Genomic DNA, 18231 nt, shown 5'->3' on the forward strand with positions numbered 1-18231 from the left:
TCTGCTAGAAGAGGATCTAACAGTGAACTGGATCACGTCAAAACTTCCCATTTCCGAACAGAAACTGGATGATTTCAAAAAAGCAACAGCAGAGGATGCAGAGATGCAAATGTTAAAAAAGGCAGTGCTGAATGGATGGGCGAAAGAACGATCTATGATGCCAAGATCAATGCAGCCATACTGGACATTTCGAGAGGAAATCAGTCATGAAGATGGTCTGTTATTCAAAGCAAATAAGCTCATTGTTCCAAATCAGCTAAGACAGGAAATTATCAACAAAATACATGAGTCACACGTGGGAATTGTTAAATGTAAGGAAAAAGGCAGAGACATTTTGTACTGGCCAGGTATGTTGACACAAATTGAGGATGCAGTATCCAGATGTGCTACCTGCAATCAAAATAGGAACAACAATCAAAAAGAGACATTGTTCCAACATGAAGTGCCAGGATGACTTTGGGAAAAAATAAGCACAGACATTTTATACCCTAATGGTTCAGCATTTCTGTTATGTGTGGACTACTTAGTGCATTGAGTTAAAACTATTCATGGACACGACAAGCTGTGGATTCATCAGGGAAATGAAATCCATCTTTGCAAGACATGGAATTGCAGATATAGTAATATTTGACAATGGATTCAGGTATGCAAGTGTTGAATTTTTGGGTTTTGCAGATGAATGGGGGTTCAAGCATGTGACATCAAGTCCTGGTTATGCACAGACTAATGGACAAGCTGAGAGCAGTGCAAACAGTGAAAAATCTCTTCAGTCAGTCAGTATGATCCGTACATAGAACTACTGAAATACCGCAACACGCCAATGGAAGGGATAGGACTATCACCTGCACAATTACTAATGGGGAGATGTCTCAGGACGAAGCTGCCTACATCATCTGCATTGCTTACCACTGAGACAATGTCGCAAGTGCATGAGCAACTTAAGCAGAGACAGAAGAAACAGAAGCAGTATTACGAAAGGATGGCTAAATGTAAGAGCATGTCAAAATCTCTCAAGGGGCCCAAAAAACCCTCAGACTCCAGAGGGTTAAGAAGGGGGATGTAACATATTGTAAATGTTATACATATATGAGGTTATGAGGACATCTAGTAGTCATCTGGTACAATGACATCCAAAGTCACGTGTGTATGTTTTGTTACTGAAGTCAGTTAAAATAAAGTTATGTGAAGGTGCAGCAGCTCATGTTCATTTGTCTGTCTAAAGAACAGAACACCCCATAAGTTAATGTAACTAGCAAAGCCTTAGTATGTGATCAAAGTGTTATAATGCAAAACCAAGGAACGGATAAGGGCAAAATTATCACTAACTAGAACACAGGGAAGACCAAACAGACTAGGACTGAGGGAACAGTGCTACACGCTCAAGAAACTTAATAATTAAATCAAATTATAAACACAGCCCAAATTCAGGCAGGTGGCAAATTGGAAAATACAAAACAGGTGTGCAAGAATCAAAGAAGGTAATAGAACAAACAACAGAACACTGGGTATGAATGCCCTCTGCTGATCTGGGAGGTCTGTGCCCTCTGGTGATCTGGGAGGTCTCATTAATTACTGATGTGATGTAAACACACACGCTATAAAATGAAAAAGGAGGAACGGGGAGAAAGCAGCGAGGGGCGAGAAGATTCAGGCAAAAGAAAACGGCAGGAAGTTTTTAAAGTTTGCGATAATTTCAAACTAAATCTCAGTACAGTGTTTTCTGTAAGTTTGAACTAGCGTACTACAACAGTACAAGTTCCATGCTTCATCATCTCATCCAAAAACACTCAGTCATCTCAGACACTCAACACATGGTATTGTTAGCATTCACATTTAGCCCAAATCATTATGATTGTCTCACACACACACACACACACACACACACACACACACACACATTCTCTGGTGGAATGTTGAATTTGTCAATAAATTCTTCAAGCCACTCTGCAATATTTGCTGTGTCTCTTCAAGGGGAGTCGTGGTCAGGATTTGGGACTCTGTGTGTAATATGGCAGTTAAATGCACTAAATGGGTTTAGTTTTTAGTTTTCACGTTATTAATGTGTGCAATTTCAGCAATAAAAATGTTAATTTTTCTGAAAAATAAACAAATTAGTTATTCATTTCAAAAGACCTCTCTTATTTTCTCTTGCATATTTAGTATTCGTCTTTAATAAAGAAAAAATACTTCTAATCCGATTAATAGATGGAATAATCGATAGAATACTCAATTACTAAAATTATCGATAGCTGCAGCCCTAAATCAATCTGTGGTTCTTGCACTGTCTTAAACTGTTTGCACAAATGCAATTGATGTAGAACCTTGTTAATGTACTCAGTTCCTATTTCTGTGTGGCTCTGTGTTCTAGGAAGCACTTTAGTCTGAAGGAACATTGTTTTATTTCATCTTGTACTGCACCAGCTATATTAACTAAAAATGACAATAAAAAGCTTCTGGAATTTACTTGACTTATCATATGATACTTTAATGTTAGAAATTTATACCACAGAATAAAATAAAACTATGAATATGATACTGTCATGATTCAGCCTGGACTTTTTGGCCATGTGCATTTGTTGTCGTTCCTCGTCACGTGTCTGCCCCGCCTTTGTCTGCTCCTCCCTGTTACCACACCTGCTCCTCATTGTGTCTTCATTGTCTTTTATATTTAAGTGAGCCGCGTTGCCGATGGCAGCGCGGAATCATTAGTTACGTTTACCCCTCGTCATGTCTAGTCATTGTTAAATGTCGTCATTGTATTGTTTCAGTTATCGTCATTTCTGTCTTTGTCATCTTTATTTATTAAACCCCCATCATTTGAAGCTATCCTGCGTACGGGTCTGTCTCCTTCCATTCCAGGATGTGACAGATACAAATTTATTTTCTATAGTCATTATATATATTTTATTATTTTATCTTTCAGACAAGCATTTTAAATATAAAATACAAAAACACACTGATTTTATTAAACCTCTACTATTAACCAATAAACTGTGTGATGTGTCATTCATTAATATATATAATGAAACATTGTATTAGCTGCCAAATTGCTGGGGTATAAGTGTAATGACACACAAGTCTGTGCTCTTACATTTCATTGTGTGTCACGTCACACCATCCTGGCATGGCTTATTTATGTAGACCCACATGAGCTGTGTGTTTTTTATAGACATTTTTAATTAACTTAATAGAAATCATAATTAATAATTTGTATTTGTTTTATCTTGTAATTGTTCAGAATTCTGACAAGACTTCTGCATAGGAAGCATCTTCCTTTGCTTGTGTTGTAAAATAGCCTTTTAATAAAATACATCCTTACTACTGATGAAATTTGTTAAAGTCAAGGTAGATCAATTTATGCTGCTGCTCCATGTAAGAAATGTGATATAATAATAAGAGAAATAATAAAACCAACATTTATTTATACTTTGCATAAATTAGAGTAGATGCATTTGTAATGTATTATATATAGTTTGTGGGACTCATAGAAATCTTTTTGTTTATTATCTTGCCTAATGCTTTCACCCACATACTGTCCATTGTCTCGTGTGTTATTTGTGTTAACAAACTGGTAGATTTGTGTGTATGATGAATACAGTGTTGAATATCAATCAATCAATCAATCAACTTTTATTTATAGAGCACCTTACAACAGCCAAAAGGAGCACAAGGTGCTTTCCAGAGAAACAGCAATAAAAACAATAAAAATCAATAAGAACACAAAGAACATAAAATAGCAGTTGAAACAGGGTCTACATGTTAAAAGCTTGTTTGAATAAATGAGTTTTCAACTGCGATTTAAAAACACTCAGCACAGTAATGGATCGTAAGTGTGCTGGAAGTGCATTCCACAGCTTTGGACCCATGATGGCAAATGACCGGCCTCCAAACTTCTCATATTTGTATTTGGGAATGAACAGAGAGGTATGTCCAGAGGAGCGGAGAGTTCTGGCTGGTTTGTAGACTTTTATTAATTCGGCGAGGTAGGCTGGGGCAAGACCATTGATGGCCTTAAACACAAAAAGAAGGATCTTATACTCCACCCTAAACCGCACCGGAAGCCAGTGAAGCGAGTGGAGGACAGGGGTGATGTGTGAGCGTTTGGAGGTGTTGGAGAGAAGACGTGCTGCCGCGTTTTGTACCATTTGAAGCCGATTGAGAAGTGATTGGTTAAGTCCAGTGTAGAGAGCATTACAGTAGTCAATCCTAGAACTGATGAAGGCATGTATAGCTTTTTCAATGTCCGCTTGAGACAAAAATGATTTTACTTTGCTGAGTAGTCTTAGCTGGTAAAAGCTCGCCTTCACTACTGCACTGATCTGCTTATTGAAGTGCATACTCTTGTCAAAGAGAACACCCAGGTTACGCACGGTAGGAGCAAACTGAGGTGTTAGAGGACCAAAACTAAAAGAACTGCTGGGTGAATCTGGGCTAAACAGGATGTACTCAGTCTTTTCTTCATTCAGATGAAGGAAGTTCTGGGAAAGCCACTGTTTGACATCATGAAGGCAGTTATGGAGCGGGTCCAGTGCAGAACGATTACTCAGAATCACAGGAAGATAGATCTGGAGATCGTCAGCATAGAAATGAAATTGAACGTTATGATTGGAGATGAGTTGACCAAGTGGCAGCATATAAAGTGAGAACAGAGTAGGACCAAGAATAGATCCTTGAGGCACACCAGATGACAGAGGAGCAACCGAGGAAGAATAATCATTAAGCATTACTGAAAAGGTTCTGTTAGTGAGGTATGATGAGAACCAATTTAGCACCGCACCCTGCAGACCAACCACATGTTGTAGACGAGAGATGAGGATGGCATGATCCACGGTGTCAAATGCAGCGGTTAGGTCCAGTAACACCAAAACCACAGAGCTTTTACCATCCAGGGCTCCAAGAATGTCATTATGGACCCTCAATAGCGCTGATTCAGTGCTATGTCTAGACCTGAAACCGGACTGAAATGTATCACCAATGCCGTGCAGTTGAAGGTGAGACTGAAGCTGTGCGAAAACAAGCTTCTCCATCAACTTAGACAGAAATGACAGGTTAGATATAGGACGGAAGTTGGAGAGTATGGAGGGATCAAGGTTGGGTTTCTTGAGCAGCGGTCTAACAATAGCGTGTTTGAGAGCAGCGGGGACAGTACCCACCCTAAAACAGCTGTTTATGAAGGGGACAAGGATGGGTCCTAAGATGTCAATAGCCTCCTTCAAAATCCTGGCAGGAACAGCATCTAGGGGGCAGGTGGTAGGCTTCAACTCATGGACTGCTTTTTTGAGGTCCACCAGAGTAACTGCAACAAAGTTCTCTAACATACATTGCGCCGCACGAGTAGACATGGCAACTACGGGGACTTGTGTAATGGTTTGCCTAACAGACAAAACCTTGTCCAAAAAATGTTGCTTGAATGCATTGCATGCGTTTACAGATACGTCATTCAAGGCGACAGACACCGGATTCATAACAGGATTGATAGTGCTGAATAAAATTCCAGGGCGGTGGCTATTTCTATTGATGAGAGCAGAAAGATACTGTCCTTTAGCTTCCTTCAGAGCACTCTGATAGGTGGCAAGACTGTCTCTGAACATCTCCAGTGACACCTGCAGCCTGTCCTTCTTCCATTTTCGCTCAGCCTGTCTACACCGGCGCCTGAGGGCCCGAGTTGTATCATTGAGCCAGGGGTCCAATGCACCATTGGCCGACTTTACCTTGTAAGGCGCAACAGAGTCCATAATCTGGGAGCAGATGGTATGGAAGGAGGCGAGGAAACGGTCCGGGCAAAGAGGCGATGCTAATTCAGCAGTAGAGGCGAGATCAGAAACAGAGAAGGCAGCAACAAAATCATTGACTGTGGATGAGGTAATAATATGGGGGCAATAGACGTTGGTGCAGGTGGAACAGCACAAATGTCAAACCGTATGAGAGAGTGGTCAGAGATAGGAAAATCCATGACCTCACAGGTTGACACAATCACCCCACGAGAGATAATAAGGTCAAGAGTGTGACCTAACCTATGGGTGGGACAGGAAATGGATTGAGCCAGATCTAATGAGTCTAAAAGTGCCTTAAATTCATTTGCAGGTTTATCAGAGGGGCAGCAAACATGAATGTTAAAGTCACCACAGATTAGAATATTGTCAAACTTTGCTAAAAACTCTGTCAAAAACTCTGAGAACTCAATTAAAAAATCCTTATTTAATTTGGGCGGCCGGTAGATTACTGCACATAAAATTGGACAGGGTAGTGTAAGCACAAATACTTGTAACTCAAAACTGGAAAACCCTCTAGTGGACAACTGGCGGCACTTCAGGGACTGTGTATGAATGGTGGCTATCCCCCCGCCCCTACCCGTTTGCCGCGGCGTGTTTAGGTAAAGATAACCAGAGGGGAGGATTTCCGAAAAGGCGCTGACGTCACCTGGGGGAAGCCAAGTTTCGGTGAGGATAAACAGATCCAGATTGTGAGAAGAGATGACATCATTGAGGACAAATGTTTTGTTATTGAGCGATCTGGTGTTACAAAGTGCCATGCGGAACGTGGACAAGTTGACAGGCGACGATGTCACACGAGGAATTGGACGGAGGTTTCCTTGGACACAACCCCGGGAGGATGTTTCAGCGCAATAGAACAAATATATGAGCTAACTATTCATCACTTATCATCTTTATTAGTTTATTTGTAAATCATTTCACATTGGCACTTGCCATTGCAGCCAGTTTTGAGTGACAGATTGATATTGTTCTGGTATAAATCATTTATGCAGTTAGATCATGAATATGTTCTTATGTTCATACAATATGTTCTGAATAATGCATTCATTTGAATATCAGACAAAATTAATCACCATAACAGTATCATGTATAACAAAGTAAACAGTTGTAACCAAATGATTAATAAACAGTTATAACATTTAAATTAACATCACAGTCAATGAAATAATCCAAAAATGAAAATGACTAAACATTTACTACACATTAAAAAAAGTGTATCATTACAGACATACAGATATAATGTAATTATAATACATTTAAATCCCCCTAAATCCTAATTTTAAAAACATTGATTCTATGTATATTTAGATAAAAGTAGGTAAAAAAGTACTGTCAGTTATAACTAGTGCTCCAGCTTCTGCTTCACCTGAGCAATAACAGGAACTGTGAGTGATGGAGTTTGTCTTCTTCACTAATTCCAATATGTTTGCAGTGATATTTTGCCGGTTTACCATTATTTAATATTAAACATGAGCTTCAGACTATTAAAAGCCTGATCTTTAGTGATTTGATTCCACACATCTGGATAAACAGCTGGCAATGCTTTATAACTTTCAGCAAATTCCTTATTGAATGTCACCAGCACATATTTCCAGTAATCTGGGGCTTCTACTGACATGTCAGGCGCAATATGCCAGTCTGGGTAATATTTCCGGTAGTCTTTGTAGGGGTGAGGTTGGAAATTTGTGTCATGATTTTGAAATTTTCCATTGCCATGAACACTAGATGTGCAGATCTCTTCACAAAGGATATTAGTCTTAATATTTCTGTACATGCCAACACCTTTTGGTCTGTGCACAACTGCATGGTGTAGCTGATGTTCCTTTCCACCTGCCTCACATGGTGTTTCACAAAATGGACACTGCACTCCACATCCAAACACCCTCTTGAAAAGCTCATCCTGGGGTTTTACTGACACATTTTTCAGTGTCTCTTTGATATCAGTTGACTCTGAGATCTCCTTTGATATTTGTTGTTTCAGGTCATCAATACATTCACAGAGACTTTTGGTGAATGGATCACAACAGCATGTGTTCTGAAACAGGACTCTGTCCACTGTGTTCATAGGTATTGCAATGACATCACTCATTGTTTTGCAAAGATTTCGGATCAATATTGTGGTACCTTCTGCATCATTAGGCAAAGGTGAGCCACTGGCTTCAAGCTTACAAGTTTCCACTGTTTCAGTGATCTTTTTTATTATGATTTCCAGCTTCGTCATTTTTAATTTTTGCAGAGATATGTCTTTGGAAAAGCATCCAACAATGTGATTGTATATCCAGTCTTTCACATAATTCTCATAATGTAAAATGTATTTCTCAAATTCATTGAAATTTGACTTTTCCAGCAGTTCCTTCTGAATGTTGTACTGAAATAGAGATCGTGAACTACACGCAGTAGATTTATTCTCCAAAACTGCATCAACAATGTCAGGTCCGATGGACTGGTCGATGTAGTCAGTCACTGCTGGTTTGAGACAGACCTGAGTGAATTCTTCAGCTTTCCTTTGGTACTGGTCATTCTTTCTGTACAAATCAATGAAATCAGAGAGATACTGCCTCTTAAAGTTCTGTAAATGCTTTAATGGATCTTGCTCAGTGAGATACTTCTTGTGCATCTCTGTGAATTTCCGAGAGGCAATGCCACAAATGTGCAATTTCAGGTCAAATTCAAATTTTGTAGTATATTTGGTGCCTGCTCTTTTGAGGTGTCCATCAATTGCATCAAGCAGATCTTTGGTAAATGTAGTTTGGTAATCATCTTTGGATTGTGTAAACTGTTCAATCATTTTATTGCAATTGGTAATGACATCAACTGCAATAATCTGTAGCTCCAACTTTGTACTACGGTGTGCATATACTAAACCTTTTAATTTGCCCAGTTTCACATGTTCTTTCTTGGCCTTGAACTCTTCTTGCCCATATTCTGTCAAATTCCTAATTGTCTGCAGATATTGTGTCATGTTACGATGTCCGAAACTTGAACGAAACTTCATAAAAACATCCAGAGGAACATCTTTTGCACTAAGACCAGTGACATTTTCGACCTCACGGCTCCACATACTTTCGAAATCAGCTTTGAGATCCTCATCAGTCACCTCATCTTTGTGACCTTTGTAGTTCTGCAGTAGATGCAGGATTTTCTGTTTAATTATATCAGTTTGCTTATTTTGTATGTCTTCTACTTTCTCCTTGTTTCTCCTCTTGTCAAGAACAACTTCAAACTTCTTTCTCACTTCATCTGTCATTTCACCCTTCAGAGATTTAATGCTATTAGTAAAATCAGCTTTGTACTTTTCAACCAAATGCACATAACGGTCCCTCTGTTTATAGTAGTCTTTCAGTTTTTCAGTTATTAATTTGGTTTGAACTCCAATCTCTTTGTTCAGGTTTTCCTTTAGTGTTTTAGTGACATCTTGAATAGAACTTGTTTCAGCGTTGGACAGCTGAACCTCTGCATTACAAATCAAAGACAAAATATGTCTTCTGAAAGACCATTCCCAGTCTGAAAACTCTTTGCAAAGGTTCTCATAGGCATGGGCCACAAGAGTGTTTCTGAAACTGAAAACGAAATTCTCAAACTTCACTGCCTTCCACAAGCTACTCATCCATTTCAGGAACTCTGGGATCTGTATGGGATTTTCATCTTTTCTTTCTGTAAGCATCTCCAAGAGGTTTTTCTTAAAATCAAGAACAGCCACACTGTAGCCAGTATTAACTGGTGCCATTGGTGGTGTGCCATGCCATAGGCCTGGTATATACCAGTTATTCTTTTCCACATCATAATCCAAAACATCAGTGAATTTCCTCACATCAGGCTGACTTTCCATCTCAGCTGCAATCAGTGTCATCTCATTTAACTGGTCCAAAAGCTTTTTTCTGTCTGTCATGTTTTTCTCATGTGCTGATACACCACCAACATTTTGATGAACAAAGTGGCAGACTGTTTTTTTACCAATTTCCTTCATCCGTAAAAAAGCATGAACTGCTATCTGCAAGACATCCTTCATCTCTGTGGAATTCTCCATTGCTACATTTATGATGGTTACGTCACTAAGACCAATCACAAACGTGGCCAGTTCATTGTCATGCTCATAACTGTCTTCCAGTTGTGCCAGTGCTGGTGATTTCAAACCCTCTGTATCAATCAGAAGGACAAAGTCACAAAGTAACTCTTCCTTCAAGTCTTCACCCACAAGTAGGAGAATCATAAATGCCCCACGTGTGCATCGTCCACTGCTTACTGCAAACTGAACTCCAAACATAGTGTTGAGCAGTGTTGATTTACCAGTACTCTGAACCCCTAAGACTGTCAGAACCAGTAAACGGCTCTTTCCCCCAACCATACTGTGTAGCTCCATGAGAACATCACTCACCCATTTCTCTGGGATATTTGATGCATCTCCATCAAGTAGCTCAAGAGGAAACCCAGCCAGAAGCAGTTTGGCAGCCAGAGTAGGAAGATTAAGAATTTTTTCAGACATGTTAGTTGAACCAAATGAAGAAGCTTCATAGATTTGTCCCATTTCTCTCATGTAATGCTCTATGCCAAGAGAAGAGTCAATCAGCTCCTGGTCTAATTGGGCTACAGCATCTCTGTCTTTCTTTTGTTCACTCTGTGCATATCTGTGACGAAGTTTTGCCATGTGTTTTCGTGATCGCATGTCCAGCTTTAATCCCAACCATCTGAGAAAAAAGGCTTGCTCGATATCATCTGAGGTTGACAATGCCTTTATTAAGATATCCATTGTTTCTGTAATCTTATACTTGCTTTGTTTCTCTTTAATTGCATCTTTTTCATTTTGAAGTTGGACCTTATACTCCTCCAAACTCAACTCCCCTGAATGTTGTAATCGGCATTGCTCTTTTTCTATCTGAGCCAGTCTTTTCCAGTTTTCACCTTGCAGTGGTAGCCGTGTCTTTTTATATTCCACTGTGCGCCGAACCCCAATATTTTTCAGAATTTTCTCTGCTGTTTTCTCTGCTGACATACAGGCTCTGCTTTCATTTTCATCAATGACAAGACCCAATTCTTCAGCAATTCTCTTCATACCCTCAATTTCACATGATGTATAATGTTCACCTAGCACATTTTTAATGGCAGAGCTGATCATCTTTGAGAATCTAAGTATATTCATGTCTTGGCTTTTCAGAATGATGCGATCTTTCTCTGTTTTCAGAGTATTAACTGCTGCTTTAATTGATGACCCATTCATTTTTCCCTTAGTGTTGACTACAAAAAAAAATTTGGACTCAATTTCTGGTAAAGAGGCAAACAGCCTTTGTTCGTTTTCATCAACACTGTCCAGGAACACAAAGACGGCTGTTGACACCCGTGTAAGGAAACTGAATTGGGTTTGAAATGTGCAAACATCTCCTCTTAAATTAGCAAAAGCCACTGGCTCAGGAAAGACATCAATGTTTTTGTTTCCACATGGCAGACTCCAGCATATTTCAACCATGCCATTAGCAATTACCCTAACAGAGGATCCTACATTTATTTCTCGATGAGAAAAAAAATCCTGGTGCTGCTGCGACTTTTTGAGCACTTGGTTCAAGACTTGTGACTTGGACAAGCTGGAGTTGTTCAGCCTCACAAATGATATCAAAGGTATTTTTGCATGAACAACACTGTCTTCAACAAAACCTTTAGATTCTGACATGGAATGGGGACGCCATTCTTTCAGGACAGACCTAAGAGCCCACAACATGAGAGTGTATTGATTATGAGCTCCTTTGGGTAACACAAATGGTACTGCAAACTGGCACATTGACATTTTAAGTGTCATTTCTTGCTGAAGGAAACTGTCAGCACAGGTGTAGAGTGCAGTTTGGAGATCGAGAAGATTTGGGGTGGCTTCACAGTCCTGCTCATTATTTTCACAAGGTACACATATTAAACATCTTGAATTTGAATTAATCGTCAGTAATTTGTGTAGGAAAGCCCTTGGTAATGCTTGCAGTGAGTGAACCTCCTCATCAGAAAAATTGCTACTGTTAATCTCCAGCAAAGACCTTAGAGTCAGCTTGTTTGGGTAGAAAGTGTCAAGTCCAAGTGTTTGAAGAAATGCAAGAAAATCACCTGAAAGTGGAGACAATTTCATAGCAATATTAACTTAACTATTATTTAAGACTACAGTATTTTAGTATTCTAAATACTTAGATCTACTTATTTATGGTAAACAGGAGCACACAGGCCACAAACTCCAATTCCCAGAATGCACTGTGGCCTACAAACATGCTTGCCACTTTGATTCTGCCTCACTTTCTGGATTTTTCTGCCCTGACCTCATTAAACATATATAAACTGCACTTGCATCTGCTCCACTCTTATTAAATGACAAATTACATTGCCTATCCATGCATGAGGCATTAGAACAGGATTTACAGTTAGAGCAGCTCAGATCTAATGAACAGCTGATAGGAGAGCAATAATCTAAATCAAACATCCTCTCTTAATCCCTAAGATCCACTGCTATTTTATGTCAGCACCTACACCTCTGATGCTGGCAGCAGATCAATTCTCCAGTTACATATTGCTCTGAAAATGTTTCCTCATTCAGTGTCCTCTGTACTTCTCAAACCATGTAGATATGTCTGAGCCACAGAAAATAGACATCATAAATCTCTTTTCTTGTAAATAACTAAAGTGGATGGCATCAGTAAGGAAACAAGAAGGCAAGCCAATGGCTTCATATGAACACTTCACTGAATTGCTCCACCTGGTCTTCTCACTGGAGAACTAGTATTTAACCTTGCGTTTAGTTATTTCAGAATCCTAGAAGATTTTTTTAATTGGTTAATATCCATTTTTTACCCCCACTGCAGAAACGGCAGACAGGAGTACTACATTGTCTGGGAGTGCTATGGCCCATAGGAGCAGTGCTGGGTACTGGCACATGATATCCTTGATCCTAGAGTCTATACATACACTTGGACTCTAATCACAAACCCTAATGTTTAGCAAAAAGTGTACAAAGAAAACAACTAATTTGTCCAAGGACAAGAATGACAAACACTAGAATTAATCAAACTAATAATTAACTTATTTAGTAACATTTTTATTAAATACTTCTAGACAGCATAATTAATTTATTCTAATGCAATATTATACAATAACAATTAGTTATTATTGTTTTTTACTTCCCTTTCAATAAATGCAGAGGTTTCTATTTTATCCTGTTCATGCATTATTGTGAATGCCACAGATTTTACTCACCTTTGAGCTGACTTAACTCCATCTGTGGTGATCCTGAGCCACAGTCTTTTACTAAAGGAAACATGTTTAATTAGGTACAGGTAGGAACAGGTGGCTGGCACAAAGTATTATTCATTCATTCATTTTCTACCGCTTATCCGAACTACCTCAGGTCACGGGGAGCCTGTGCCTATCTCAGGCGTCATCAGGCATCAAGGCAGGATACACCCTGGACGGAGTGCCAACCCATCGCAGGGCACACACACACTCTCATTCACTCACGCAATCACACACTAGGGACAATTTTCCAGAGATGCCAATCAACCTACCATGCATGTCTTTGGACCGGGGGAGGAAACCGGAGTACCCGGAGGAAACCCCCGAGGCACGGGGAGAACATGCAAACTCCACACACACAAGGTGGAGGCGGGAATCGAACGCTAAGCACTAAGCCACCGTGCCTCCCTCACAAAGTATTAATCAAACCAATATCAAAGCAACGTCTAACCCAAAGCAGCAGCATACGTAATTATTTAAAAACAAACACATTAATTAACATTCAATATTAAAAAATGATAGTCAATATTCACAAATACAATTCCATGTTTGCCATTCATTACACTATTTGGTGTTAAACAAAAGTGATTATTAATGTGGTCCTGAGAGCAGTTCATCACAAAGGCTGAAGGCACTCATTTTCACTAATTCATTTTTATCATTGATAGCTTTACAGCACAACAACAAAGCAGAACAGATGAAAAGGGAATTGGTATATTGGCCCACATCCATTGGTAAATCATAGATGTTCATAAACCTTTCCCTTGCACAAAACAATGACATTATGCTTCATAGAAATCAACTATGAATTTAGGGAAACATAGAGCCAGTCCACATCAAACATACCACCTCAAGGTTACTGCATAACCTTGAGGTGGTATCAAACATACCACTTCAGGTTACTGCATATAAAAAATATGAAGAGAAATAACCTCCAATGTATTCAGCACAAAATTTCATATCTATTTAATTCAAATATTTCCTCTCAGTCATCAAGAGTAAAGCATTTGTAATTCTGTAAAACACCTTGAAAATAAAACAGGGAAGTCAAAGGATGGTAGCTGACAGCCAAATAACTAAAATTATTTGTCGTCTTTAAAATGATAAAGTATCATATTTGCCTACCAAATCCAAGCGAGGACAAGTACTCATGGCAAAGTCTCTGCTTTGTCTGTGGCAGCTTGTTATGAAGATACCGCAAATCTGAAAGCAGATTAACTTGCTCCTACAGGAAATTATAGGTGAAAGTCTTCCTCTGGGCAAGGTCCTTTGTGTCTTAGAACTTGATTTGCCAAGAGCTCAAACCAGATTTACAAACTAACTAAAAAATAACATGTTACTTCCTTCAATTTTCCTTCAAGTGGTAAAATAAAAAAATTAAATAAAAACAAATAAAATACATATAGCAGTATTTAAAGAATGTGGCTAAATGACAACATATTAAAACAGACACATAAAGCAGCAAACATGCTAAATCACAATACAACCAATTACCGAATCCCAACCCACTTATTTGTGAATTAATAACATGTTTTATGACTAAAATCTTACTGATCTTAAATCATGTTAGCACTGCTGTTTTTCCAGCCAGCACATGTACTGTATTTTATTATTTTTATTTTCTAATAACTCTACTCGCTGTCTTCCAATAAGTAGAGCAGATGGCAGACACCATATAATATAACACACACAGGTTAAAAATTACATAGGTTTTAATAATTTAAACACAAAAACACAAACACAAAAAAATACCAACATATCAGTGTAGTACTGATCAGAAACATTGCTATTGAAAGTAAATGCCATCTAATAACTGTGTTTGTTTTCCAAACCTGTTCTACATGTTGAAAGTTGAGTTGAACTTGATGATCCTTTCACTTTAAAAATGCCACTGGGTATTTGTAAATGTGTCATAGGTCACATTTTTATTACTCTTACATATGTTTATGTCATGATTTGCTATGTACAGTATATACAAATTGAAATGCAAGATTTTCTGACAGATTTCCTTGTGTAAGGCTCAACTATCATTAGGGTTAGTAAATGTTGTGTATATATGGTGCTATATACACTTTATTAGGAATGTAATGCATGTTTCAAAAAGTAGAGGACAGGACAGATTCTGTTCAAAGACAGAAAAGAATGCAGGCAAAATGTGTCTCACATGCTGTACTTCATTTTCAAAAGCAGCTCTACATGATAAAATACTGTACGTCTATCATGTTGTTTTTGACGTTTCATAAAATTGTCTCAGTTCATTCTCTTAATAACCGACCTTTATATTCTTATTTAAACATTTGGTCAGAGATTTGGTCAGATTTTGACTTTCAATTTCATCTTCTTCTACATAATGACAAATGTGCTCTGTCCATATAATTACATTCATTACATTGTTTAGATGGTTTATCTTAATGGATGGATTGATGGAATTATGGTTCAGTATTTTAATTTTGTGAATGAATTCTAAACACTGTCTAATGTACCTCATCATCATACTTTAAAATAAATAAAACAAATCACTACACATATAATGGAAAACAGGACAGAAAAATGTTGAACAACATAGAATGTTATCCCATGTTTTATATTATTACATTTGTTACATTAAATAGTTGTATTCATTTTTATCTAGAAAAAAAATTGTTATTATTTATTTATTCCACAAAAGCTTTGACTTATTCTGGCAGTTGCAGAGAGTTTGTAAGACTGTGATAGGAATATCAGCTTGACATTAAATCATAACTATTATTAATTATTATATTACCTATCCTATCTTTAAGTTACGTCCCTAAATCTTTCAAGTTGGCAGTTATTAAGCCACTCATTAAGAAATCTAATGTAGATCCTAATGAACTATCAAATTACAGACCTATTTCACATCTTCCGTTTATGTCTAAAATACTAGAAACGGTTGTGTCTGTTCAACTGTGCTCCTTCTTACAGGAGAACTATATCTTTGAAGAGTTTCAGTCAGGTTTCAGGCCCCATCATAGCACAGAAACTGCACTTGTTAAAGTTACAAATGACTTGTTCTTAGCTTCTGACCAAGACTGTATGTCACTATTAGTTCTACTTGACCTTAGTGCTGCATTTGACACTATAGATCACAACATTCTCATAGATCGCTTACAAAATTACACAGGTATTCATGGACAGGCCTTAAGTTGGTTTAAATCCTACCTGTCTGATCGATACCATTTTGTAGAATTAAATGGTGAATCCTCCAGTTCATTGCCAGTTAAGTATGGAGTCCCTCAAGGATCAGTCTTTGGACTCCTGCTCTTCTCGATATACATGCTTCCATTAGGGAACATTATTAGAAGACATGGGATTAATTTCCACTGTTATTGTAATGATGCGTCATAAGGCTGATGATCCATTTGCAGCTTTATTGGACAATCTCGTAAACAACAGGCAACGGTCGGGGACGGCAAACACAATAATGTAGAGGAGGCAGAAATCGTAGTCAGAAATACCGGCAGAAGGTCAGGGCAGGCGGCAAACAATCAATAAACCAAAAGACAGAAACAGAGTAGCAAAAACCGGAACTAGAGATAAACAGAAAAATGCTCAGAATGATCGCAATGGCTGATCGAGACTTCGCACTGGGGTAAAGTCGGGGGAGTTTCGGTAGAGGGATCAGGCGGCATGCTTTCGAAAACCAGTCGATGATGGTGAGGATTACCGTGCAGTTGTTAGACCTGGGCAGATCTGTTATGAAGTCGATGGCTATGTGGGACCAGGGCCGCTCTGGGACTGGCAGAGGCAGTAACAATCCGGTGGGGAGTTGGTGAGAGGCTTTCGAAGTGTTACATACAACACAGCCCTTGACAAAATCCCGTGCATCAGCGGACAGCAATGGCCACCAGAACCGAGATGCCGGGATGGCCGGAGCTGGGTGTGGCATGTAGTAGCTTAAGGAGGGCTATGCGTAGGTCCTTGGGAACGTATGTTTTCATAGGAGGACAATCTACAGGAGGAGGTGACCGCGCATTGGCCTGAGTGATTTCCGTCATGATGTCCCATTGAAACGGAGCAAGGATAATGGGCTCTGCAGGTGCGTCCTGGTCGGGCTGCCGGTATTCACGCGACAGTGCATCGGCTTTCGCATTCTTGGTTTCCGGTCTGTAGGTCACGGTAAACTGGAAGCGTGTGAAGAACCTGGCCCACTGTGACTGGCGTGTATTCATCCATTAGGACGGTGAAAGGATGCTGAGCGCCCTCCAGCCAGTGAATCCGCGGATAAAACGACGGTAGAAGTTGGCGAACCCAAGGAAGCACTGCAGCTGCTTAATGGTTTGCGCCGCGGCCACTGTAGTACCGCCTACACTTTAGAGTCATCAATGGCAACCCCCTCAGCCGAAATGACGTAGCCTAGGAAGGTCGTTGAGGACTTATGGGACTCACATTTCTCCGCTTTGGCATAAAGTTGGTGCTGGATCAGGCATTTCAGTACTGCCCTTACATGCTGGACTTGCTCTTCCAGTGTCTCGGAGTAGATTAAATGTCATCAATGTACATGATTAGCCAGCGGTCCAGCATAATTATCACACGTCATTAACTAGGGACTGGAATACTACTGGGCTGTTAGAAAGGCCAAACGGCATGACCAAATATTCGTAGTGCCTGGACTGGGTTGAAACGGCGGTTCCCTTTCGAGGGAACTCGACGCTGCTTCAGTGCTGACGCTATGGGAACGCTTATGTGAGGAAGTTGTGTCTGAAGCTCTGTGTGCACACACGCCATTTTACGAGCCAGCAAGTCCATATAAGGGCATCTACATCACACTACTCCAGCTTCTTTGTCTTCAGGAAGCGCTCTGTATATGTGTGTTAATTGTTTGTCCTGTCTGTCTAGTACAGGGAGAGAAAAATATATATTTTAGGGAAAGCTAGGTGAGGATATGTTGCAAACCAAGCATTTTAAGAGATGAGTGCATCCGTGCCCCCGCTTTATCACGGGGGACGACACGCACTCTCTTTACGTTGTTTGTTTGTGAGAGGAGCATGCGCGGTCGGCTCTCGAGGGAGACGGCTGCATGCATTGTGAGGGATTCCCTCGGCGTATTCTCCGATCCCGCCTAGCTGAGTTAGCGGAAACGGAGCAAGAGACGGGTTCCCTTTCTCTTTCCCTCTCCCCTAACTCCCTTCACTCTGTTTCGGTTTCGGGAGCTCTGAGGAGCTCCTCGAGGCGGTGACGTGCG

At 39.6% G+C, this 18231-nt stretch overlaps 1 protein-coding gene across 2 annotated transcripts; it reads right to left on the reverse strand.

The window, feature by feature from the left end:
• Positions 1–7222: 7222 nt before the first annotated feature.
• LOC132852589 (up-regulator of cell proliferation-like) lies at positions 7223–14198 on the reverse strand. Of its 2 annotated transcripts, XM_060879862.1 has the most exons (3): positions 14154–14198; positions 12993–13043; positions 7223–11855 (listed from the first exon to the last, which is right to left on the reverse strand). In XM_060879862.1, exons 2-3 carry the CDS (start codon positions 13012–13014, stop codon positions 7228–7230), a joined length of 4650 nt encoding a protein of 1549 aa, XP_060735845.1. In that variant the 5' UTR covers positions 13015–13043; positions 14154–14198; the 3' UTR covers positions 7223–7227. The 2 variants fall into 2 exon arrangements, with proteins under 2 accessions (XP_060735845.1, XP_060735844.1); XM_060879861.1 differs by lacking the exon at positions 14154–14198 and having other exon boundaries at positions 12993–13056.
• Positions 14199–18231: the final 4033 nt, after the last annotated feature.

The sequence above is a fragment of the Tachysurus vachellii genome, chromosome 10 (genome assembly GCF_030014155.1).
Source record: "Tachysurus vachellii isolate PV-2020 chromosome 10, HZAU_Pvac_v1, whole genome shotgun sequence".
In the NCBI taxonomy this organism is placed as follows: Eukaryota; Metazoa; Chordata; class Actinopteri; order Siluriformes; family Bagridae; genus Tachysurus; species Tachysurus vachellii.